Source organism: Lampris incognitus, chromosome 3 (assembly GCF_029633865.1).
Source record: "Lampris incognitus isolate fLamInc1 chromosome 3, fLamInc1.hap2, whole genome shotgun sequence".
Taxonomy (NCBI): Eukaryota; Metazoa; Chordata; class Actinopteri; order Lampriformes; family Lampridae; genus Lampris; species Lampris incognitus.
The window spans coordinates 86,669,338-86,696,839 of NC_079213.1; the positions used below are offsets into that span (position 1 = coordinate 86,669,338).

General features: G+C 43.4%; 1 protein-coding gene across 1 annotated transcript; it reads left to right on the forward strand.

Annotated features, from left to right (window-relative positions):
• The first annotated feature begins 10,446 nt into the window (after positions 1–10,446).
• On the forward strand, positions 10,447–15,854 carry ccl44 (chemokine (C-C motif) ligand 44). The gene is made up of 5 exons (XM_056277670.1): positions 10,447–10,675; positions 12,169–12,298; positions 13,092–13,239; positions 14,357–14,436; positions 14,660–15,854. The coding sequence occupies exons 1-4, from the start codon at positions 10,612–10,614 to the stop codon at positions 14,393–14,395; spliced, it is 381 nt and encodes a 126-aa protein (XP_056133645.1). The 5' UTR covers positions 10,447–10,611; the 3' UTR covers positions 14,396–14,436; positions 14,660–15,854.
• Positions 15,855–27,502: the final 11,648 nt, after the last annotated feature.

Here is a 27,502-nt window from a genome sequence, read left to right on the forward strand (position 1 = left end):
CCTGTTTACATGTACATGTTACTTTCTCATTTAGCAGAAGCAGTGTTCCCACGTGTCCTAGAAAACCTGGAAAATCCATAGACTAGATTTCCAGTCCTAGAAAATTATAAAACTGATCAAATGTCCTAGAAATATTACAGAAATCATGGAAATGTGTTGTAATCTTTAGCTGGAGGTAGCAATCGCTAGTCGCATATCCAGGTAAAAGTCCCCGAAAATGACTTCCTAAAAAGAGAGGGAACCCTGAGAGGCTTTTGTCCAAAGTGACTTCCAAGAGTCAACGGACAGCAGTTGTATGGATATGTCAACTTACAGGAATCTTAGAACTGCTTAGTAGCAAATCAGCCAAGCTTGAATGTCACATAAAAAGCAACTTCTGTAAGTGTGCAACAGGTACAATGCCAGTATCAATCTGATGAGGAAACTTTTAAACTATAACAACCAATGGGGTAGGTATTTATGATGCACAGCAACCAATGGAGGGGTAGAAAACTTTACAACCAATGGGTTAAGGGACTGGGGCTTGTTTTGAAAAGCATTTAGGGGCCAGGGCACTGTTGAAATGGTGTACATTAAAAATATATAACAAGGTAATTTATGTGAATTATATAGTGGGGTGGTGTTGGGGCACAGTTGGAAGGACAGGAAGTTAAAATATTAAATAAAATTTTAACAAAACTCGTAACAAATGTCATATGTGTATCATCTAATGGGGGGTGGAGAATAATAAAGACGTTTTACTTATAGTTACAAAGCAGATATTTTTTTCGGTGTCTACAGCTGGTGGCCAATTCATTTCTATTATTCAAGGTGGACATATCAGGTCTGCAAATAATAAAATACTTTTCTGCAAAGCACAGGTTACAACTTTAACCTCTAACTGAATATGCACTACTCTTTGCAAGGATTTTCCATGAGACAGAATAACTGATATTCTTGTCTACCAATGACCAAATGTGGCAGCTTTAGGCCGTTGCATTTTTTGCATGCTCATTTCTGAAGCTACTCATGTGGGCGTTAAACCTAATTTTAAAAGGGCCCTCTGTTAATCCCACCTAAGTGTCCACATTGCAGTTGTCTTCTCTTGTCACCGATGCCAAGAGAAGACAACTGCAAAGAGTCTATGTTATATCACAAGGGAATCCCATGGCAAAAGCAAGGTAACAGCAAATTTGATGTGACCATGGGTAGCTTCAACTGGGGCAGAGACTTGTGAGCTAGTTGGCTTGCACTTGTTGTCTTAACTACAGGTCCTAGACATCAACATCAGACGACGGGCTGGCAGTCTCCAACAAACCGGCCAGAGAACTCGAGAGTATAAAAAAGAAAATGTGTGGTATATTTGCAAACAATGGACTAAAAATTTCAATTGAGGCTGACAAAAAACAGACTGACTTCCTCGACATCTCATTAGACCTTAACAATGGCACATACAGACCATACACGAAGCCCAACAATATACTGCAATATGTCCACTGAGAAAGCCCTCGTCCGCCCTCCATTTTGAAAAATATCCCAGTGAGCATAAACAAAAGACTCTCATGTTTATCATCCAACGTGGCCATCTTTAGCGAAGCAGCCCCCCCATACCAAGAAGCCTTACAGACATGTGGATATAATTTCAGATTTAAGTACAATCCACCACCAATTAGTGACAGCCAGCAACAACAACAACAAAGAAATAAAGTGCAGCAGAAGGCGGAACATCACCTGGTATAATCCTCCCTACAGCAACACCGTGGCCTCTAATATTTGAAAACAAATGTTCAACCTTTTGGATGAGTGCTTTACCCCAGACTACCAACTGAGGAAAATATTCAACAGAAACACTGTCAAAATGAGCTACAGCTGCATGCCAAACGTCCAGCAGGTTATTTCATCCCACAACACAAGCATCATGGCCAAGGCACAGACCCCCTCACTGCAACCAAACACCTCCAACTGCAAATGCCATGTTAAGGCACCATGTCCTCTTGAAGGAAAATGCCAGACAGCGGGAGTCATCTACCAGGCATCGGTGACAAGAGAAGTCAACTGCGGTGTGGGCACTTATGTGGGATTAACAGAGGTTTAACGCCCACATGAGTAGCTTCAGAAATGAGCATGCAAAAAAGGCAATGGCCTTAAGCCGCCACATTTGGTCATTGGTAGACAAGAATATCAGTTTTCCTGTCTTATGGAAAACCCTTGCAAAGAGTAATGCATATTCAGTTAGAGGTACAAGATGTAAGCTGTGCTTGGCAGAAAAGTATTTTATTATTTGCAGACCTGATATGTCCACCTTGAATAATAGAAACGAATTGGCCACCAGTTGTATACACACCGAAAAAAACCATCTCCTTTGTAACTATGAGTAAATAGTCTTTATTATCCCCCCCCCCCATTAGATGGTACACATATGACATTTATAAGTTGTTGTTTTTTTTTTTTTTAGTATTTTAACTGCCTGTCCTTCCAGCTGTGCCCCAACACCACCCCACTATATAATTCACATAAATTACCTTGTTATATTTTTAATATACACCATTTCAACAGTGCCCTGGTCCCTAAATGTTTTTCAAAACAAGCCCCAGTTCCTTAACCCGTTGGTTGTAATGTTTTCTACCCATCCATTGGTTGCTGTGCATCATACATACCTACCCATTGATTGTTATGGTTTAAATGTTTCCTCATCTGATTGGTCGCTGTCCAACTGAAATTAGTGGCGTGATGCGGGGCAACGTAAACTGTATGATTCTTTGTGATTCAAACATTAGCAGCTGATCAGTGCGCGATGCACGAAACAGACCTGTACTGCAATGTATTAAAACTTTTATTTTTTCCTGTATCGGTGTTGATATTCCGCTCCTCATTAGTTGAGCACTTACAACAACACTATTGACGGTTTCGGGAAAAAAACGCTATATATATATATATATATATGAGTTTTTTTTTAATGTGCAACATTCACAAGTAGTACAATCCAGACATCCCTTTGCTTAAAGCTGCAGTCCTGAAGATGGTTGTCACTGTCTTAAGTCCTACCAGGCAGTAACCATTACTATGAGCAACAAGTAAAGTGCTCATGATTTGGATAGTAACATGTTTTAAAGATGCTGGTGATGGAGACTATCAAAAAGTGCAATTGTTGGCACGTAAAGCTTTAGGACTGTATCTTTAAGTCTAACATTGACATTATTTATGAGCACCTAACTGCTGTGGAGTATCATGTTTTTATAGACGGACGCCCACATCCCCGCTTTGAATGAAAAGGATCCAGAGTTTTATGGAAGCGAGTTGGAGAGGGGCATATCAGATTATCAGCAGACATGAAACACTACGAACAGATAATACCTACACACCTCCCAGTGGACAGACACGGTTACCCAGCTCCCAGAGGTTGGCCGGCAAGATCCGCTTACTTTTCACATACTTATGAATTGATGTGAAACTTTTTCTTTTCAAATGTCACTCCCCGACAATTCACTGTCTTTACACATAAGGCCAAAGTAAGGCCTGCTTTTTTTTATATCTGAGAAAGGTGGACTTGAGGTTTATACAGTTCAGAGGCTTAAATCATTCTGTTATCAAGCCTTGTTTGTGTGTGTGTGTGTGTGTGTGTTTTTTTTTTAACTTCCAAGATTTATCTTGCACAAGATTCATAGGCTATCCTGCGTTTCTTTTCTTTTTTTTTTATAAAGCTGAATTGTGAGCAATTCAAGTTCTTGTCCAGTTACAAAGCCAGTTTCAAATCCCTGGCCTGGATGTGGTCTGGTGGTTTAGTTTCAATAAAAAATGTATTCCCGGGGTCCATGGCAGTGTAGCGGTCTTAGCATTGGCTTTGTGTTGATGCAGTTGCCCACTGGGGACCGGGATTCATGCCCCGGTCTCGTCAGATCCAATGATGGCTGGATTCGATGAAGCAGCAATAATTGGCAACGCTGTCTTTGGGAGGGGGGCGGAGTCGGCTTGGTTTTGTCACATGACTGCATCTCTGTGTGTGTTGGAAAAAGCAGTGGTTCGGCCTGGATTCGCCTTGTCATGAAAGTGGTGAGGCGTCTCCTTCGAGACTGCTGGCCGGAGAGATGCAGTTGGCGAACGCATGCAGTACGAGGGTGGGTGTTTGAACTAAATTAGGGAGCGATTGGCCACTAAATTGGGAGAAAAATGGAAAAATCAGAAATAAATGTATATAAAAAAAATCTATTCCCTAATCTGGAATTGGCGGCACGGTGGTGCAGTGGTTAGCGCGGTCGCTTCACAGCAAGAAGGTCCTGGGCTCGAGCCCCGGGTAGTCCAACCTTGGTGGGTCATCCTGGGTCATGCTCTGTGTGGAGTTTGCATGTTCTCCCCGTGTCTGCATGGGTTTCCTTCGGGGCTCCGGTTTCCTCCCACAGTCCAAAGACATGTAAATCAGGTGAATTGGCCATACTAAATTGTCCCTAGGTATGAATGTTTGTGTGTGTGTATGTCTCGGCCCTGTGATGGCCTGGCGGCCTGTCCAAGGTGTCTCCCCGCCTGCTGCCCAATGAGTGCTGGAATAGGCTCCAGCATCCCCGCGACCCTGAGAAAAGGATAAGCGATTCAGCTAATGGATGGATGGATAATCTGGTATTTGGCTTCTGTTTGTTTCGTTGTCTCTTCATACTGCCATCCAAGAAAAGGCTTCTCGATGCTGCGTGTCCATAATCAGGAAAGCATAGAAAGAGATTTGAAGTAGAGCTTGGGGTAAATCAGGCTGGAGCAGAACACACACATACCAGGAGGGGTGTCCATGCTGGTGGTCCCATCTGTTTATGGCAAATTAAAATGATCTGGTGGAAATCAAGGCTAGGTTAAAGGGAAAACTTTTTTACTTGTTACGGTATTTTCTATCTCCAGACAGCCTTCCAGAGTCACCATGTTCAGCATTGAGGAGACACAGCCCCATTGTTGCAGGCGACGTGATGGGCATTTGCACAGAAACAGACAGAAGGTTCATCGGCCACTAGTGTGCGTTGTAAAGGTTGATATCCTGCTCACATTACTCTCATTGCCTTCAATTTCCAATATTATCTATTTGCATATATCTTCTTCTTCTTTCAGCTTGTTCCCTGTTTCTCAGGGGTCGCCACAGCAGATTTTACGGTTTCCATCAGTACCCTGTGAAGGCACAGCACCAATGGTGGTTGTTGTTAACCTGGGCCTCAGCCAATCCCGTATGAAGCCTTGACCAATCCGGTATGGTCTTGTCAATCTGCATAATAATTTGGCAAAATTTTATGTGGAATGCCCTTCCTGGCACAACCACCAGCCCTATGGATGGGAGCACAGGTAAAGCATTGGGTGCCATCCCAGTATTCATGGACTTATGCCCATTCCTGTCGCACTCTCATTGCCTTCAATTTCCAATATTATCCATCCATTATCCAAACCGCTTATCCTGCTCTCAGAGTCGTGGGGATGCTGGAGCCTATCCCAGCAGTCATTGAGTGGCAGGCAGGGACACACCCTGAACAAACCACCAGGCCATCACAGGGCCCACACACACACAGTAACACCTAGGGACAATTTAGTATGGCTGATTCACCTGACCTGCGTGTCTTTGGATTGTGGGAGAAAACCAGAGCACCCAGAGGAAACCCACGCAGACACGGGGAGAACATGCAAACTCCACACAGAGGACAACCTGGGACGACCCCGAAGGTTGGACTACCCCGGGGCTCGAACTCAGCACCTTCTTGCTGTGAGGTGACTGTGCTAACCACTTTGCCACCGTGCCCAAAATATTATATGGCAACTCTAATTGTTCTATTAAACTCAGAAATGGTACTTCTCAAAGGTTTGACCTTGAGAGTTCTTAAACAAGGTTGTCCAATCTCACCTTATTTGTTTCTTTTAGCAACTCAAATCTTTGCTGATCATATCACTATGAATGATTTAAAAGAAATCTCTGCTGCAGGAAGAGACATGGTAATTAGCCAGCTAGCAGATTGACACTACTGTTTTTCTGAAAGACAGCAGTTAAATATCTTATGCCCTTGACCTAATTCAATCCTTCTCCAAAGCTTCAGGACTTTACCTTAATACTAATAAAGGTGAACTTCTACCTGTCAAAGATTGTTCAATGTGGATATTCCTGTCAAAAACAGTGTGACATATTTAGGCATAATTATTGCAAAAGATCAAATAGCAAGATGTCCACTGAACTTTGACCTCATAATTGACAAAACTAAAAAAACGTCTCAATCAGTGGCTCCAAAGTGATCTGAGAAAGTCGCTGGTTCGATCCCTAGCTCTTCCAGAGAGCATGTCGAAGTGTCCTTGAGCAAGACATTGAACCCCTAACTGCTCCTGGTGAGCAGGTCGGCACTTTGCATGGCAGCCTCCACCATCAGTGTATGAATGTGTGTGTGAATGGGTGGATGTGAGGCATACACTGTAAAGTGCTTTGAGTGGTCAGTAGAGTAGAAAGGTTTGTATGAATGCAGTCCATTTACCTTTTTATTTTATTTATATGTGACAGGTGATGAAAAATGTTAGTTAGATTCCTTTCTTCAATCCCCTTTCTTTTTTTTTGGAGTTATTTTGCTATCCCCATAGACAACAGTCTGATATACACACACACACACAAACAGGCAAAGAACGCCCACAGTGGCCAGTGGTGGAAGGGTTAAATAGCTTTCTCAGCAGGCAGGTAGGCCTGCTCAGAGCACTCCCACGGTGACTTGTCTGTGACGTTCCGAAAATCACATCAGGCTTTGAGTTTGCATTTGGAATGTTTTAGACTTTCCCCAGACGGGGACGCGGGGTTGTTCTTTCTGGCAGCAGTCTGTTAAACACATCCATCCCTCAAAAGTGTTCAGTTTCACACTCTAGGCACAGTCAAGACCCCTCGAGTTTTTGTAATGCGATTTTTCAAAATAAATGCTTCGGTATGTTTAAGCTGGGTTTCTGGGTTTAGTGTTTCGGCGGGTAATGAAACGGAGCTGTGAGAAGCGCAGATGTTGGGCTCGGAAAGAACACCAGTCAACTCCCTGCAGAAGAATGCCTGGACTGGCAGAAAGGAACATGGAGTACCTCTCTTTTCTAATAAAATATAATCACAACATGTTGCAGGGGATGGACGTAATTTTATTTCCACTGTCAATAAAGACATTCCACGAAGGAAGTCTCATGTGAAGAAAGGCAGAGTCGAGTCCCTCCTCCTGTCCAGAGCAAAGCATGAGGGCCTGCCTGGATTGATGGCCCTCATTTATACTGGTGGAAGAATGGCATGCCGGGGGAATGAACCTGTCTCTGGGGGCCTCATTTGAAAAATATGCTCTTTGAGGCTTCATCCAAGATTTAAATTTACAAAGGTTTAAAAAAAAGTGAAAGTAAAGTCTATAAACGGGCACACTTTCTGCTATGACTGAATGCTACTTTTAGCTCTTGAACAAATCAGCCAGAGACTGTTATGAGAAAGTTTTGCATATCACAACATCAAGGCAACTTTCTCGTTAAAAAATTGTTGCTTTGAATGTGTTATAAAACAAAACTGAAATTGTGCAAATAACATTTTTATTATCATGCCCTAAACTTCTACGTGTCCTCAGAATGAGAACTGGCCAAAAAATGATGCTAAAAATACAGTCGCCAGCTCACTGTGTCTTGTACACATAACTTGTGTGCCTTGTCTCAAAACCTGTGTGATGACTTGTCCCCCTGTATCTCATCCCCTGAAAATCCCCTTTGGGTAATCTCTGCTAGCATGCCTGAGCAGTGCAGAGAGCCGTGCTCTCCAACATCTCCAGGAGGCCATGCTGTCCTCTGTTGCATGTGTATCTCTGGTGCTCTCCCCTCCTTGGAGAGCGGGACTAGTCTATCCCCTGAATTAATAGAACTGCCCCCCCCCACACACACCCACCTGTGCACCCATCCACTCACCCTAAACCTCTAACCTCACTGTTTTTTTACTTTTGACTGACCTCCACAAAAGTAAGTTTTGGAGCCTGTATACTTAAATGAGACATTTCTTAATCGCTGTGAAGATATGCAGGAAATGTATTTGGCTCACGAGCAGACCAGGAGTCATGTGGAAGGTATGTTTTTGCAGCTGAGAGATTCCAACCTGATTTCTTAAGGGTCAAATTCTTGAACACTTAACTCCACCAACACCCCCCCCCACCCCCGACACACACACACACACACACACACACACACACACACACACACACACACACACACACACACACACACCTTTTCTCCAAGCCTCACCTCCTCAGTATACAGACTGCATATTTTCACCTCCAGGGCTCAGGTATGTATTCACAGAGTCAGATAGAGGATTAGAGTGTTGCCTCGTCGTCTGAATATTTCCCAGTTTTCCCACCAAGCAGAATTCAATAGCCCAAGCATAATTTGCTCAATAGTCCGGTCCATTGTACCGTAGGAACTCGGAAATGGCAGACCCTGCTGTCTGTATTCCTACTGTAGGCCCAGTCATATTAATCCAGTCATATTGCTTTTCTGCAACAAATTATGCCCAGTCATTTTAGCTCTACAATAACTCTGTTGTATGACATGCCTGTTGCACAAGTATGTTTATCTTATGTCTAATCCTTTTTAACTTTAGCTTGTGCAAAGTGATGCATACTGTTTGACAAGAAAGGTGACTCATTGTTCATGCAACTCTATGCCAATGTGCTCTGCATTTGACTGCTTCATGAGTGTTTCTCTGAGATTTGTCCAAAGTAAGTGTGAGATGTTATAAACTTACTTTTAATTTTGCTTGAGATTTATGTAATATCAGTCAAACACTTTTACAGCATGCTCTTTCCCATTGTTAGCGGCTGCTCCATGGAACGCCTGCAGATTTAGGAAGTGAGTCAAGGAGCAACGCACCAAGCAGACAGGCAAATAGGGGAAGACACGGAGTCAAAAAATCTGTTTGAATGTTTCCTGACCACAACATTTTTGTGTGTGATTAAAGCAACCCTGCTGAGACAGCTCGGCCCGGGCACTGCTCTCTGTCAGAATCACTCAAAGCTTCCCCCTCTACATCGCAGCACAAATACTAGCTGGCTGCATCAGGTGGCTCCTCACCACAATGACTAGGGATCAAGATATTCACACATGCAAACACACACAAGAAATCTTGAGCATGCACGTATATATATATATATATATATATATATATATATATATATATATATATATATATATATATATATATATATAAATACAGTTAAGTGAGTGTGATTGAAGGTAATGTATCAGTACAATGATGAGCCAACATTTATCATGTCCAATCAGACCCACAGATCACCCTGCATGCTGCTGTGTTGGGCATGGGTGAGCCTCGGCGTCTGTGTTTACCACTTCACACTAATGCCCTCCTGATTCATAGCAATAATTTGCTAAAGCAGATGTACATGTCTCCCCTCTGTTTCTCTTTGGCTATCAGGTTCTGCGGATGAAAAAAATATATAATGGTATCTCCGTTGAAGTCTCCTCTTCAATGATTGACTCTCAAAGCGGGCCCCAAATGTATACTTGTGGAGTTATATAAGTAAAAAGAGCAACTCTTCTTTGTACGATTCGCAGGGGAAATCTGGAAATGTTTTACTTCCTTTTAAACATCAATAAAATATTTCAGATTTAGAGCCTCGCTGTTCGCCAGCTTTACTTAATACACATGAGTTTGTCTGGGTCACATTGGTTTGAAGATTTGACATACTGATACAGGATCATGCGGGACTCCTGTACCGCGCAAAAGGCATACACTTTACATAAACTACTAGAATAGCACACATCACTCTATACACACAATAAAAAGTCAACGTATCTGTGTAGTACTTAAAATGATCATTCTTTGGCACTTCACACCGTTCTGTGTTGATTCCATCTGTCCTCCATAACATCTATGCTGATCCAGTTCCATTGCTTATGTTGGATGGCATGGTTTACAAGACAGCATAGAAATTATTTTGAAGTGCAAATACATCTCTGTTTTATGGGGGGAATTGGAGGGAGGGGGGACTCAATTAGTCTGTCTGGAGTTGAAAGAGTGAAACAGAATGTTAGAACGGACAACGGGAGTCAGCAAGGATGTGATGATCCCACATGGGTTTCACCTGTTAAAAATCCATTTCAGTCAATGAGCGGAGGCGTAGAGAGAGGAGCGATGAACTCGGGACGAACGAGAGATGGACCACAACACAAGCCATGCAACGCAATATCAGGAATGTATTGCTGCTGTTTTGTAATCAAGGTGTTGGAGAGGCAGAATGGAAAAGGTGAAGAAAGAACTCAGAGTGAGAGAGAGAGAGAGAGAGAGAGAGAGAGAGAGAGAGAGAGTTTGTGATAGGGAGCGAGAGAGAGAGAGGATGAAAGAGGGGAGGGTGAGGGTGAGAGTGACTGAAGTGTGTAAAAAGAAGGAGGGAGTGAGCAAGGGAGGGAGAGACAGGAAGGTAGAAAAAAGAGAGAGAGGAAGAGTGGAGACGAGTGAATGCGAGTGGGGTGGGGAGAGGCTTGAACAGAGGGAGGGAGTGATATAAGAGAGGCAGCCATAGAGGAAGAGGTGACAGAGTAGATTATCCTCTTCTCCTCTCTCCTCCTTTCCTCTCCTCTCCTCTTTTCTCCTCTCCTCTCCTCTGTGCCACGCTCATCATGTTTGTGCTGCAGACGTTGACTGTTATTTGTCTGACTGTTATTCTCCTGGCATCTGTGGAAGGTAGGACACAACCGCACCTCTACTCTGTGTGTGTATGTGTGTGTGTGTGTGTGTGCGTGTGTGCGTGTGTGTGCGTGTGTGTGTGTGTGTGAGTACTTGCACGCACCTCTGCAGGTGGGTTAGTGTAGCAGGGGAAACGATGGCGAAATAATGAAAAAGGAGAGAGACAGGGGAAGAGAGACAGTAACAGCAGCAACAGAGAGCGAGGGAAGCATGGATGTAAACAACAAGGGGGTAGGACACACGAGAGCCACACGTCACAAATCACACACAGCACTGAACACACATAAAAGGAAGCTGTGTCGAGAGGTTGATCTCGAGGCGATGCTGTGTTCTCGTTTGGACATTTGAAGTGCGACTGATGTGAGAGCAATGGAGGTGTGTGGATGTGTCAGAGGCCTGGATTCAGTGCCATCTGTGGCATAGCCAAGGTGGACTACACTGTTGCTGCACTGTTTTGGGGGCACTTTGTTTGTTTTTGTAGTAATGTGCCTGGGATGTAAATGCCATGATAGCAACATTACACTCTCTCTCTCTCTCTCTCTCTCTCTCTCTCTCTCTCTCTCTCTCTCTCTCTCTCTCTCTCTCTCTCTCTCTCTCTCTCTCTCTCTCTCTCTCTCTCTCTCATGGTAGCATGTTATGCAGCATTATAGGATGTGGCTCTAATTCTTATGATGAGTGTGTGTGTGTATGTGTGTGTGTGTGCGTGCATGCATATGTTTGTATTTGTATGTGCATGAGTGTGTGTTTGTTTATGCACGTGTTCCTAGGGGGCGTGTGCAGTATTCTGCACCCTGCAAGGCACGTAACATATTGCTGTCAACAAAACATGCTGCCAAAACGTTCCCGTTTCAACCTTACATAAAAGCTGAATACTGGCTTCAGCGCAATGCATTGGAAATAACCACTGACTTGTACTGTAACGGCCCTTGCGCATAATAGCTATGATTACATATGATAAGGTTACATAAGATTTAAACATTACAATCACAATAGGCAGGTGTGACTGTTACACTCGCCTGTTATGATTTTAACATTGAAATCTTTGTATTTTGTTCCCTTGTATTTACTGTTTGATGTTGTTCGTCGGCAACTTTTATATTTGTTGGGAGGCTTCTCCCTCACCCAGGTCTCTCTTGGGAGAGAAAGATTTTTATCTTAAATAAACTGTGTGGTTGAATGAATGTTAAATAAAATCAATGCTGACACAGGGAATGCAATAATCCCATGATAAACAGTAACTCTACGTGCTTGGACGAGTCTGACAAGAGTGCATTTCACTTTGATACTCGCTGTCTCTGGCTGTGTGTTGCCCTCATCATTCTCTCACACATTTGAGCATCTCTCTCTCTCTCTCTCTCTCTCTCTCTCTCTCTCTCTCTCTCTCTCTCTCTCTCTCTCTCTCTCTCTCTCTCTCTCTCTTTCTCTCTCTCTCACACACACACACACACACGCCTATCTCTTATTTTTCCTCTCTCCCTCCCTCTCTGTAGGTAAAGGCGTTCAGATGCAGAGGGATGTCCAGTGCTGCATGCTGTATTCACAGGGCAAGGTGCGCACCAAAGATGTGCTGCGGTTCGAGGTGCAGACGGAGGGCCCCGACTGCAGCATACAAGCAATCATGCAAGTAGAATAACTGTCCCAAAAAAATAGCACAGTGCTCTGGCAGAGAGGGCAAATAGTCTTCTCATTTGAACTCTGAGGGGCTATCCAGGTCTTGTTGTTTTGGCATAGTTAGAGGAGGAATTGCTAAAGAGGTGAGGAGGGAAACAGGGGGGCATAACTAGCCATTTGGTAGAGACCGCAGGGTTTAGCTGAGTAAACCGTGGCTGCGTTGTGATATGATATCTACCTGTATATTCTTGCCGTAAGTCAGAAAAATGTGACATTACCAGGGATTAGGAGCTAGCCATTGTAAATGCTGCTCAGTTATTAAAAGGATGCAGTGGTTGTGAATACTGTGCATTCGTGGTTTCTGATGCTTTTTTTCCTTCTTGGCCTTTTAAAACTTTCCCTTAGTAACATCAAAACTTCCGCAATCCTCCTCCATGTGGTACCACTCAAACAAGCATTTGTCACTATGTAACCCAGTGACATTATGGGAACACAGGATATAAACTTAACTATGTCCACTTGAGTTTCTCAACAACAGACAAAACCCAGAATTAATTTGGTTACTGTGAGCTATTTGTTTAGAATAGATATCCCAGCCTTGCTTTCATACGACTACTTTTAGTTCAGCATATAGGCCTCGTGCCCATGCCTTGCATCGGTTGTGTCTCACAAGGCTGGGAAACAATGTCTATGGTAACATATTGAAATCAAAATCTGGGTTTGTATGTCCTTTCCTTGAATCAGCTTCATCGTTTCATTCTTTGCTGTGTGTGACGTGTGTTGCTCTGCTATCAATTAACAGTCTTTACACCAAGAAGGCAGTGAAGTGCGCCGACCCCAGGGACCGCAGGGTCAAGAGGTTACTGAGGAAGCTCCTGCAGAGACAGAGAACAAAGGCCCACAGGACCACATGGCTTCTCCCGCATGACAACCTGCCCGTCATGTCCGAGGTCCAGCACCTACGCCATCCTCACACTGTCTGTCCATCGCGCTCGAGTCAGGCACTTTCAAGTGAAATAAAGCCAGCTTGATTTATTTTATTTGGTAAATTTGGTGGCACGGTGGCCCAGTGGTTAGCGCTGTTGCCTCACAGCAAGAAGGTCTTGGGTTCGAACCCTTGGGTTGTCCAACCTTGGGGGGGGGGGGTCATCCATCCCAGGTCGTCCTCTGTGTGGAGTTTGTATGTTCTCCCTGTCTATGCGGTGGGTTTTCTCCGGGTGATCTGGTTTCGGCCACCATAAAAAAAAAAAAAAAACATATATATAGGGTTTAAACTCCTGTCTGTGCCCCTGACCAAGGCATGGCAAGATGAACTGGAGTTGGTCCCCGGGCGCTGCACTAGCGGCTGCCCACTGCTCCTAGCTACACAGTTGGTGACTACGTATGTGACTGTGTTTAGGTCTCCTACTGCCTTACATGTCAGAGTCTCCTTTAGGGCCTGCCTAACCTAACCCTTCCTGTTTTCAGGGGTAATGCAATAGCTGGCTGCCCAAAGGTGAATCATTCCTTCCTCCTGGGATTAAAAAGAGATTTTATAATCAGAATCGTGTGACTGTTTTTGGGCTGGTACGTCTGGCTCGGTTAGTGCATATCTGAAAGAATGAGTTAGTGAGGGAGGTTTTCTAAGTGCTGTTGTAAATTACATGAGATATCTAAGCCCAAAATCAAATTTACGTTGTTTTTTGTTTTTGTTTTTTTATAGCGTCAAGTAGGTTTGCACAAACAGAATTTCTCTTGGTTCAACACATACCATAAAGACAATAGGACATAAACAGAAATATGTCCAAAGTAGAAAAATGTACTGTCTTCAAAGTAAGTATCTAAACTGTTTGTATGTCTAGACATTTGTAATATTGAAAAATATAAAACTATAGATCTAAAAACCTGTAAGTAATTGAAAAAAATTACGCAATGATAGATCATAGAAAGGAAATGTGGAATGATAGGTATCTGTGCAGAGTGCATGAGCAAAAACCCTAACAATGGTGAAATCTGCATATAGTAGATTTCTTCTGGGTAGTGTTCATATAGTCACATCAATTTATGTATTTGTTTTTATATTTACAGGACAAGAAACATAACTGGGCAGTTCTCAATGTGGAATGAGGGAGAGCTGTCAATAAAGAAGGAAAAATTCCTAGTTATAGGTAAGGTTTTACTTATGACAGTGAATTGCCGTATATCACGACCACATGGGATCACGTGAATACTCATGTAGGTTTTGTAACTTGAAAATTGGCTTCTGTTTTTTTGCACGTGGGCGTGCCTATGTGTGTACTGTGTGCACGTGGCTGTGTTCCCCTCGGCGTTTCTAATACGTCTAATAGCTTCAACGACATAATACGTCTCATTGGTCCCTCTCATTTGCAGGCCAAGTAAACCTTCAGCGGCTTGTCATCGTAACCCGGCGGAACTTGCGGACTCTCCAGTCGTCTTGTGTCTCCTTATCTACTCTACCTGTGTTCCCAGGACCAGATCTGGGCAGCAATGCATTATCTAACCACCTGCAGATCATTACACAGAAAGCAGGCTTGAATTATCGCCAGGGCACATGGTTGGAACGGACTCCACAGAGGAGTATTATTTGTAAGATAAGTTAAAGTGAGCAAGCGTTTCCATCGAGACTTTTTTTTTCAACAATATGAAATGAATGTTACTATTAATGTTGCCCAGGTCTGCCTGGACATGTTTACTACTTCTGTTACTACTACTAGTGGCAGAACTGTTATATGTTGGGCCAAGAGACCCACAGCAGGCCAGCAAGGGCCTCATTTATCAAAACTATCTTACAAGTAGATTCAATGTCAAAACAAACACCAAAGTTGTGATTGGTAATACGATAAATTAATGTGAATATGAACAGATTTCAGTGATATAAACATGATATGATCTTTTATGATATGGAGCCCTTCAGTAATACGGAAGAATACCATACACAGCAAAAATTTTGTCAGATTGCATTAAGTGTGCATAATACTAGGAACACCTTTGTCACACTTGTACTCCATTTTGCACTAGCCATGTCTTCGGTGTTTCAAGGCTTAAAAAGGCCTTGCTTTTAATGCCTCCTTTCTTGCATATTAATAATTTTGTCATCACTGAAGCAAATTTACCATCTTTATTTCTGTGTCATGACCGAAGTTAATCAAATAGATGATGTTAATGGATCACGCAGCAGGTGTAACTTGGACTCATCTTCTCAGTCAGTTTCAAAGAAACAAGAGATGTTCCTGACATTTTGTACACTCTCCATATAGACTGTTATATAGAGACTGTTAGTACACTGAAACCCGTTATGTAAACCTATGTCAGTCTTTGTAAATGTGGGCCATCTATCAGATATTTTGATATCTATCAGCAGATGAATATTGTCTTTTACACTGACTGTCTGTCGCTCAACTATGCCAAAGTATTTCTGATGAAACTCATCACCTGTCATGTCTGTTAAAGTATAGAGGGCTCACTCATGTCTAAAATATCAGTTTAATGTAAAAGAACGCACTGTATGTTAAATTCTCACAATCTCAAGTGAACTCTTTTTTAAAATGATCTGAAACAAAAACATCATCTGGCTCAGAGTCTTTTCATACAAGGAGCATTACAAAAACAAGCATGTCCGTATGTTCGTTTACACCTATTTTATCATATTCTTAAATTATTTTCCAGTGAAGTAACGTTTTAATTGTCACAACATCACACGTTCAGGGAGGTTAGGAAACACAGTTCAGAATTGATCCATACATAATAGACTGGGTAGGTAGCTTAGAATACAATGCTATTACTTTATCACACAGGATTCCAAGTAAAACAACTCCGGGACCTGATTTGATTTTCTGGCCCATGACCTAGAAATATGCTGTTTTGGAATAAAGCATAATGTTGTGCCTCCCCCCTTTTCCTCCCCAATCGATTCTGTGCATAACTGTAGTCCACTGATTTCCAATTTCTACTGCAGTGGTCATATCAGTTTTCTGTTTGTTGGCGTGTGTTATTGACAATGGCATATTTTTCGTGATGCCTACAAGATTTACCATGGATAAATGTCAACGACATGCACAGAATTGTCGACAAACTTTCACCTTCACCTACCAGCAAACGGGTGAAAAGTTTCAGGTTGTACATCCACAATTGCGTCCGCTCCCTTATCCTCATAATTGTGGACGTAACTTGATATGTACAACTTGAAAACTTTTCACCCGTTTGCTGGTGGGTGCATTGTAAATCTTGCAGGCATCGCAAAAATTGTCAATAGCGCGTGCCAACAAACGGGAAACTGGCATGACCGCTGCAGTAGAAACAGGAAGTCAGTGGACTACAATTATGCACAGAGCCAATTGTACCCGTCCAATTACCCCATTCTTCTGAGCTGTCCTGGTCGCTGCCCCACCCCTTCTGTCCATCCGGGGAGGGCTGTAGACTACCACATGCCTCCTCCGATACAAGTGGAGTCGCCAGCCGCTTCTTTTCACCCGATAGTGAGGAGTTTCGACAGGGGGATGTAGCACGTGGGAGGATCACGCTGTCCCCCCCTCTTTGGGATGAAGAATGTGCTAGTCACATTCCAGCGGCTTGTGAACAATTTACTAATGGAATGAGCATGGTGGTCACATTTATTGATGATATTGTCATAATTAGTTCATGGGAAGAACAACTTGTGCATCTGTGGCAACTCTTTGATTTTTCAAAGAGTTGCCGCAGGAGGCTGGACTGGTAGTAAACTTGCCCAAGTGAGTTCGGCAAGGGGCAAGTGACGTACTTGGGACTTCAGGTGGGGCAGGGGAAGATCATGCCAGATCGGGCGAAAGGTGGAGGCCATTTTGGACCTTTCCCTGCCAAGAAAATGCCATGAGGTACTGCAGGTGTTGGGTATGTGCACGTTTTACAGATGGTTTTATAGATATTTTGTGCCCAATTTCGTTGCAGCCACTGCTCCTTTAATCAGTTTCCTAAAGAAGGATGTAAAATGTGTTTGGACGGATGCTTGCGAGCAGGCTTTTGCAGGAGTAAACGCCATTTTGGCCTGCGAGTCTGTGCTGCTTGCTCCAGATTTTGAGGCCCCGTTTAAGTTGGCAGTAGATGCTTGTGATGTTGGAGTAGGGGCCGTGCTTCTGCGGTCTGATTCGGCTGGGCTGGATAGGCCTGTGGTTTACTTTTTTAGGAAACATGAAACATCAGACAGCCTATTCCACCATAAAGAAAGAAGCTTTGGATGTGGTTCTGGCTGTTAAACATTTTGAGGGTTATGTGTCCCATGGCGGCAGAGAGGTTGAAATCTGCACGGATCATAATTCCCTTACTTTTCTTGCTCGGTTTCAGACCTCCAACCAGAGGGTGTTCAGGTGGGACTTAGTACTGCAGCCCTATAGTCTGGTGGTGTGGCATGTGGCAGGAAAGGATAACATCTTGGCTGACTCCCACATACCTGTATAGGAGCCTACTTGAATAACCATTTTGATTTTCTGTACTCGCTTCTTTGCTTTCTTCCCCCGATGGGGGAGGGATGTTACAACACGGGTTTTGGATTTAAGATGAGAAATCCAGTTTGGTTTAGATCTAGGATTAGGGGTGGAGTTAGGAGTTTTTTTTGGGGGGGGGGGTCGTTTGCACCGCTATGGGGCAGGTGCCTGAGGAAGATGGAAGCGGGGAGGTTGAGGCTGTTGGTTTTCGTTTTCGAGAATACTGAGGTTCTCAAGTTGATTGGCAACAATCTGCTTGGTTTTTTTTTCCATAGGGAGGTGTCACTTGCCCATCTTAGTATGCCAACTCAACAGCTGAAAATAAAAAAGAGGAGCAAAACACCTGAGACAACAAAGCGTGCAGCAGCAGCTGGGTGACCATGGTGATTATGACCACGCCAAGGTCTCTGTAAAACAACAAAGGTCCAGACTGTGCTGCACATCTCACTGGCCACGGAAACTTCACCTGCATTTTTTTTGCCCCCCCTCTCTTTTTCTCCCCAATTGTACTTGGCCAATTACCCCGCTCTTCTGAGCCGTCCTGGTCACTGCTCCACCCCCTCTTCCGATCCAGGGAGGGCTGCAGAATACCACATGCCTCCTCTGATGCATGGGGACTTGCCAGCCGCTTCTTTTCACCTGACAGTGAGGAGTTTTGCCAGGGAGATGTAGCGCGTGGGACGATCACATTGCCCCCCCCCCCTGAACAGGCGCCCCGACCGAACCAGAGGAGGCGCTAGTGCAGCGACCAGAACACATACCCACATCCGGCTTCCCACCCGCAGACACGGCCAATTGGGTCTGTAGGGATGCCCGACCAAGCTGGAGGTAACACTGGGGACTTGAACCGGCGTTCCCTGTACTGGTAGGCAACGGAATAGGCCACTACCAGAGGTGGAAAGTAACGAAATACATTTACTCAAGTTACTGTATTGAATACTTTTTTTGTGTATTTTGTATTTTTTAAGTACAATTTAAAATCGGTATTTTGTATTTTACTTGAGTACGTTTTGACTCAAGTATTGTACTTAGTTACTTTATAAATCCTATCCGTTACTGAGTAAAAATAACAATTCAACCTACAGGGGAAAAATACGCGCCAGCACCATAGACAGTAAACCAATGGCCAGAACCAACAGTGACAAATGATGATGTGATTAGCACTGGCGCGTGAACATAGAGGGCACGTGCGGACAAGCTAGGTTAGTGGGCACGAAGTTTTTAGTGCTAGAATGGAGGTCGACAAAGCAGGCACGGCCAGCGGTCGCGGTCCAGAAGACCCGGACCTAGAAATAATAGATGAAGCTCAAGCTGAAACATCGAAGTCTGTAGAACTAGATGCAGAAAAAAATCCTTGGCCACATTTGGAAGATTTCTTTTTGTTCAAGCGTAGGAAAGGTAACAGCATCATCATGCAGTGCAAGATGTGCCTCCCAGCAGTGAAGTACCTGTCTGCTTTCAACAACTCCACTTCACATCTGCAGAAACATGTTTTGGTAAGTATTTCTGCTGTCTCATTAGTAGTTTTATTTAATATAGCCAACCCAGGCTCACCCCATTTCGTGGGCATTTTTATGCTAGCACCTGCAGCCATTGACAGTAGAAGAAACCCACAGCTAGCCAGCACATTCTAATTAGCTGCTATGCTAACATAATCAAACGTGACACATCATTAAGTACCAAATGAACTCGCTCCAGCCGACAATCCGCATGTTTATCGTACTTCAAACAGATACAAAACGCGTAATGTATATTTGCAGTCTGTTTAAGTCTTTAGGACATTGGCTAAATTTGCATAACAGCTAGCCCCTGGTACTTGAGTGTGTAAAGGCTAGCTGTTAGTTGCTAGTAGTCTTGAGTGGACTCGGGGAAATTAGCCTTGGTTAAGAGGGTCCCACACCTTTGATGTCCTTGCAGGGGCACTTGACGACATACACTGTCAGTATAGAATTAGGGGCAAAGTGGTGAGAACCACAACAGATAGTGGCTCAAACTTCGTTAAAGCTTTTAGTGTCTTCGGAGAACAGAGCCAGTCTGAGGATGCAGAATCAGATGCTGAGTCGGACAGAGATTCAATTGATGATGAGCCCACAGCCAACTACCTGGACACATTCAGCATCCTGGAGCAAGATAATGGCCTGGAGTACCAACTTCCTACACACCAAAGGTGTGCATGCCATCTTCTCAACTTAGTTGCCATAACAGATGCTGAGATAGCAGAAAAGAAGATGGACACATACAAGAGACTATCACGTGCAGCCTTTGGGAAATGTCAAGCCATGTGGAACAATACGGGTCGTTCATACATGGCAGCAGAAGTTGTGGAAGATCCTTGCCGACTCCAGCTCATCCGACCAAATCAAACGCGGTGGAATTCAACATTCATGGCTGTGGAGAGAATCATACGGATCATACAAGAGAAAGGGGAGGAGGCAATCAGGAATATTTGTGAAGAATTCAAATTGAAAACGTAAGTTTTAATTTGCATTTCAACAGTATGAAAGTGTGAATGTGTGTTTACATACTTGAAACTTAACTTTTCCTGCTTGATTTCCTAACAATTGTTTGTATTCTATTTATGCCAGGCTGACTCAAGCAGAAATTGCTTTCCTGACTGATTACTGCTCGGTGATGAAACCTCTGGTGAAGGCCTTGAACATACTTCAGTCAGAGACCAACACACACTTAGGGTGGCTTCTTCCAGTGATATGTCAGCTACAAGCAAAACTCAAAAGGCAGGAGACCTCATCCAAGATGTGTCTACCACTCATCAAAGCCATTCAGGATGGTGTCCAAAAGCGTTTTGGTGAGATGATGATGGACCCAGAACTGATTGCGGCAGCAATACTTCTACCGAAGTTCAAGACCACCTGGACAGAGAGGCCTGATGTCATAGAAACAGGTATGATTGCATCTTATAATAAACTGCTTTTCAACAGTTTATTGGAGATCTACTTTGTTTTATACTCAATACAATGCGGTCAGTGCTATAAGGCATTATGCATTATGGTGCACTCTTGGTAAATTAATCAAGTCTTAATTGTCAGAAATGTGTTGTTTGTCACTCGACAGGTCTGGCTTATGTCAGACAACACCTTGACCAGATGGCAGAGGTAGAAGTGGAGCAAGTTGGACAACATTCCTCAGATGAAGAGGATTTCTTCTCCTCAATGAAGTCCAGAAGGTCAGAAGGTACAGGGGAGTTGGAAGGGTACCTAGCCTGTATCCCAAACGATATGGATCTGCTAAACTCCTTTCCAAATTTAAAAAAACTCTCTCTGAAACTCAACACTGGCCTGCCTGCTTCAGCTGCCTGCGAGCGGCTTTTCAGTTGTGCTGGATTACTGTTCACTGCAAAGCGAGCAAGGTTGAGCTCAACTAACTTTGAAAATCAGCTGCTGCTTAAACTGAACAAGAAGTTTGTAGACTAGGTTATAGGTGATTTAGGGTGTCACAAAACTAGTGGCCTTGATTTGCAATATTCCTCTCTGGAATATTGCTGCTCTTTTATGTTAGTTCCTTTAATTTTGTAACACTTGTGAGCATCATCATGTGGACATTACTTTGTAGTTTGTACCTCTCTGAGAGAGAGAGACAGAGAGAGAAAGTAGGCGTGCACAAGCCTGTTTAATGTTTTTACCACTAAATGGATGAGCTCAATTAACTTTGAAAATCAGCAGCTGCTTAAACTGAACAAGAAGTTTGTAGACTAGGTTACAGGTGATTCAGGGTGTCACAAAACTAGCGGCCTTGATTTGCAGTATAACAGCTGTTGCTGTTGGTGTTGACATGTATGTTGTTGTAATTACACTTACATTTGTGTAGGTATTCTTTGTTGTTATCGCACTTACTCACACATGCCCTCTATAGCGCTCTTGCAGCTGTGGAGATGGCATTACCACATTCTCATTCTCTGACGGTTAACAAACACACACACACACACACACACACACACACACACACACACACACACACACACACACACACACACACACACACACACACACACACAAGCATGTCTCCTCTGGAATATTGCTGCTCCTTTACGTCAGTTTGACTTTGTAGCAACACTTATGAGCGTCATCATGTGGGCATTACTTTGTACTTTTTACCTGTGTGTGTGTGAGAGAGAGAGAGGGTGAGAGGGAGAGAGAGGGAGAGTGTGTGCGTGTGAGAGAGAGCGTGAGAGAGAGAAAACGTGAGAGTAAGCATGTTTAATGTTGTACCACTAAATGGATGAGCTCAACTAACTTGAAGATGCTACTTAAACTGAACAAGAAGTTCAGTTGTTGTGAAGTTATTGTTATTGCGCTTACATTTGTTACACTTGTTCTTTAATTTAAAACAAAATAGTTATGGATTTCTGACCCCTTGTCCTATTTTTACTACCCTCACACCCCACACAAAGAAAGTAACTAAGTAACTTTTACTTAAAGTACATTTCAAATGAACTACTTTTTACTTTTACTTGAGTACATTTTCAGATGAGTACTTTTACTTCTACTTGAGTAATATTTCATCAAAGTATTGGTACTTTTACTTGAGTACAATATTTTTGTACTTTTTCCACCTCTGTTTGTATTCTATTTATGCCAGGCTGACTCAAGCAGAAATTGCTTTCCTGACTGATTACTGCTCGGTGATGAAACCTCTGGTGAAGGCCTTGAACATACTTCAGTCAGAGACCAACACACACTTAGGGTGGCTTCTTCCAGTGATATGTCAGCTACAAGCAAAACTCAAAAGGCAGGAGACCTCATCCAAGATGTGTCTACCACTCATCAAAGCCATTCAGGATGGTGTCCAAAAGCGTTTTGGTGAGATGATGATGGACCCAGAACTGATTGCGGCAGCAATACTTCTACCGAAGTTCAAGACCACCTGGACAGAGAGGCCTGATGTCATAGAAACAGGTATGATTGCATCTTATAATAAACTGCTTTTCAACAGTTTATTGGAGATCTACTTTGTTTTATACTCAATACAATGCGGTCAGTGCTATAAGGCATTATGCATTATGGTGCACTCTTGGTAAATTAATCAAGTCTTAATTGTCAGAAATGTGTTGTTTGTCACTCGACAGGTCTGGCTTATGTCAGACAACACCTTGACCAGATGGCAGAGGTAGAAGTGGAGCAAGTTGGACAACATTCCTCAGATGAAGAGGATTTCTTCTCCTCAATGAAGTCCAGAAGGTCAGAAGGTACAGGGGAGTTGGAAGGGTACCTAGCCTGTATCCCAAACGATATGGATCTGCTAAACTCCTTTCCAAATTTAAAAAAACTCTCTCTGAAACTCAACACTGGCCTGCCTGCTTCAGCTGCCTGCGAGCGGCTTTTCAGTTGTGCTGGATTACTGTTCACTGCAAAGCGAGCAAGGTTGAGCTCAACTAACTTTGAAAATCAGCTGCTGCTTAAACTGAACAAGAAGTTTGTAGACTAGGTTATAGGTGATTTAGGGTGTCACAAAACTAGTGGCCTTGATTTGCAATATTCCTCTCTGGAATATTGCTGCTCTTTTATGTTAGTTCCTTTAATTTTGTAACACTTGTGAGCGTCATCATGTGGACATTACTTTGTAGTTTGTACCTCTCTGAGAGAGAGAGACAGAGAGAGAAAGTAGGCGTGCACAAGCCTGTTTAATGTTTTTACCACTAAATGGATGAGCTCAATTAACTTTGAAAATCAGCAGCTGCTTAAACTGAACAAGAAGTTTGTAGACTAGGTTACAGGTGATTCAGGGTGTCACAAAACTAGCGGCCTTGATTTGCAGTATAACAGCTGTTGCTGTTGGTGTTGACATGTATGTTGTTGTAATTACACTTACATTTGTGTAGGTATTCTTTGTTGTTATCGCACTTACTCACACATGCCCTCTATAGCGCTCTTGCAGCTGTGGAGATGGCATTACCACATTCTCATTCTCTGACGGTTAACAAACACACACACACACACACACACACACACACACACACACACACACACACACACACACACACACACACACACACAAGCATGTCTCCTCTGGAATATTGCTGCTCCTTTACGTCAGTTTGACTTTGTAGCAACACTTATGAGCGTCATCATGTGGGCATTACTTTGTACTTTTTACCTGTGTGTGTGTGTGAGAGAGAGAGGGTGAGAGGGAGAGAGAGGGAGAGTGTGTGCGTGTGAGAGAGAGCGTGAGAGAGAGAAAACGTGAGAGTAAGCATGTTTAATGTTGTACCACTAAATGGATGAGCTCAACTAACTTGAAGATGCTACTTAAACTGAACAAGAAGTTCAGTTGTTGTGAAGTTATTGTTATTGCGCTTACATTTGTTACACTTGTTCTTTAATTTAAAACAAAATAGTTATGGATTTCTGACCCCTTGTCCTATTTTTACTACCCTCACACCCCACACAAAGAAAGTAACTAAGTAACTTTTACTTAAAGTACATTTCAAATGAACTACTTTTTACTTTTACTTGAGTACATTTTCAGATGAGTACTTTTACTTCTACTTGAGTAATATTTCATCAAAGTATTGGTACTTTTACTTGAGTACAATATTTTTGTACTTTTTCCACCTCTGGCCACTACACTACCCGGACTCCCCTTCACCTGCATTTCGAACAAAGAGCCATAGGCAAATGGGACGCCCTGCAACCTAGCCAAAACGGCAGAGGCTGCTAGTGGAAGACGTCGTGAGATTCAGCTAGGAGAGGTGAGTAGTCCAGATATCCACCTAGACAGGAAAGTGTACATACACATATATCCAGAGGACAACAGTGTTTTATAGACACGGAATGTTGTAAAAGGTTGTGCACCAGAAATAATATCTAGGACCTTCTAGTATTATAACCTGGGTGGACAACCTGGTGAACTAGCTACTGGAAAGCTACAGGCAGTGAAAATTGCAAATCGCCGCCACGGTTTCTGTGCCACCCTTTACTTGAAGGTATTCTGTGTTGTAGGTTAAACTTATCTGGGAATTGAAATATTAAGCTGTTACTGCCAAATTAATACCCTGCTATTATTTGTGCAAATCAATGTCTCTGTTTTTACGAAAAACATGCTAGTTTGATAATCGATCCATCCATTATCCAAACCGGTTATCCTGCTCTCAGGGTCGCGGGGATGCTGTAGCCTATCCCAGCAGTCATTGGATGGCAGGCAGGGAGACACCCTGGACAGGCTGCCAGGCCATCACATTCTTGGTGGCAAAACATTTATTTCACGTTAATACTCTCTTCTTGGTTATTAACTACAGATTGACATTGCCCATCAGCAGATATGACACAGAATTAACCAAAGTTGAATACAAAATAATCCTTCACCAGAACTAGAAAACGGGATTGCCATTGTAAACATGTACCCTACACTTAATATAAATGTCCAATGTTACAATAATTTTTGGTATCCGTGGTAGTGTAATAGCAGCTATTTTGAGTAAGTTTTTGCTTTCTAGTAATTTTCTGAGTCACTGCTGCTGTCACTGCTCTCAATTGTTGCACTGTGTATCCTGCTACATTTGGTTGCCAGTCTCTGGCAACAGCACCCTATGTAGCATGGGACTGCCTTCTTTGCACAGGAACAGTTCTTCTGGCAGCCTTTGACACATCCACATGAGATTGTCATGTTCATCGACACAGGCCGGGCTGGCTGTGTAGATGGAACCGGAACTGCATTTCCATTATCCAGAGACCATCCAAATTCTGTGCATGAGGGAATTTCTGGATTAGTGATGTGTGCATTCTTGTCAATGATGGTTGCTAGAGCAGCCCTTCTCAGGTGCAGGATAAATGCATTCCCTGTTGGGGGTAGTAGTTTTAAGAGTATTGATCTGTTGTTCAGGAACTTGTATGCGTTCAGTTTGCCCAGATTGGAATCCTCTTAAGTGATCAGCTGTGGTTTTGTACACAGCTATGGTGAGGTCTTGTGCCCGGTTGAGGAGGCTATCTGTTATGGCATCGGCGGGATTCTCACCAAACCGTTCAAGTGCAGGTGTGTCCAGACTCATGTTGCTCTTGAAACATGCCTTCTTTCCAGTGAAATATGGATAACTAGTGGTATCTCTACCAATCAGACTGTGGACGAAGGGCATGGCACAACACTGTGAAGGTCCCAGTGCCACAACCATTTCATGTATAGGCAGGAATGCATTCTGGGGGGTTCTCACCCACAGCTCTGGTAGATTGCTGAGGTGTGTTGTACCATAGTACAGGCACATTGCTCCTACACTGGCTCCCAGTAGCTGCTCGCATCCAGTTTAAGACTCTGATGCTAGCCTACAGGGCAGTGAAAAGAACAGCTCCTTCCTATCTCCAGACCATGGTCAAGCCCTACACCCCCGCCCGACCACTTCGCTCTGCTGCCTCGGGACACCTGGCTGCCCCGTCGCTCAGAGGCTCTTGCTGCCGATCGACCCGGTCACGGCTCTTTTCTGTCCTGGCCCCACAGTGGTGGAATGAACTCCCCACTGATGTCAGGACAGCGGAGTCGCTGCCCATCTTTCGGTGCAGGTTGAAAACTCACCTCCTTAAGAACTACTACCCTGCTACTTGTTCTTAGCACTTATTGTATTCGCTCATTTAAAAAAAAATCGCTTTCTTGCACTTTTACTTTAGCACTGGTTTTGCTCTTAGATGCTTGTTCAAATGCACTTATGACCTCTGATGAATAGTAGTTCTCCTGATTTCCTACTTTAAATGCACTTATTGTAAGTCGCTTTGGATAAAAGTGTCGGATAAATGACTAATGTAATGTAATGTAATGTAATGTCGGCATGGATGACAACTCTATCAACTCCTTCATTCTGGACACTGTAGATGGTGTGGAGTATTATCCTAGTATCAGCCTTCTGCTGTGTGGATTCTAGACAGGAACATCCATAACAGACCCTTCTGTGAGCATCACGCTCTTCGTCTTTTCTTTGAATCCACCACCCAGGTAGAGATGAGTTGGGCCAAGAGCAGACTCCAGTTGCTCATTCTCACACCATTTTTCACAGAGGAAGCTCAGAAGGTTTGCTTTGTTAGCTGACACTGCCAAAAACTCCTTCTGATTAGGAGCTGTGTACTGCTCACTGACTTCATATACTTTGGCTGGTTTTGATGGGGCATATCTTTTTGATGGGGTATATCTCTGTTCCTGCTCAGCTGACTTAAGGCTGGGTCCGCTGTACCTGTGACAACAGAAGTGTATGATCTCGGTGCCAGCAGGTACATCATTCAGTAGCAGGTTTTTGTATCGCTCAGCAATGGTTCCAAATCTTTCACCTTTGTGAAAAGACCGATGTCGTATGGTGCAAGTAGCATCAATGACTATTGCTGTCTTTTTGTCCTCTTGAGGCAGATCAGGGATGCTGGTCACTTTTGTCTCCTCTCGCTTTCAGGAGCTTCAATAGGCTTGCCTTGGTACCAGTTCTCATAATGCTATCTTCCTGGAAGAGGGATGAGGGAAAGTCACTGCACTTGTGGTTGAAGTCAACAATGATGAGTTCTCCACCACTGGCAATGATCTGTGTCATGTGCAGAAGGGCAGTAACTTCATTGCTCTTACCAGGTGCAGAAGTTTTCCCCCGGGACTTATTTGCATTCGTGTTTTGTTTGTGGAAGGTGTTAAGCTTCACAATACTTGTCTTTTTCTGATCACTGGACAGTGACTCAGACAGTGCCTTCAGACCCAATACCTTCACGCTCGTCAGGTTGTCCTTGACTGTGGAATCTGCACACTGTCCAGTTGATATGTTGATCAGGGATGGTGTGGCTGCTTT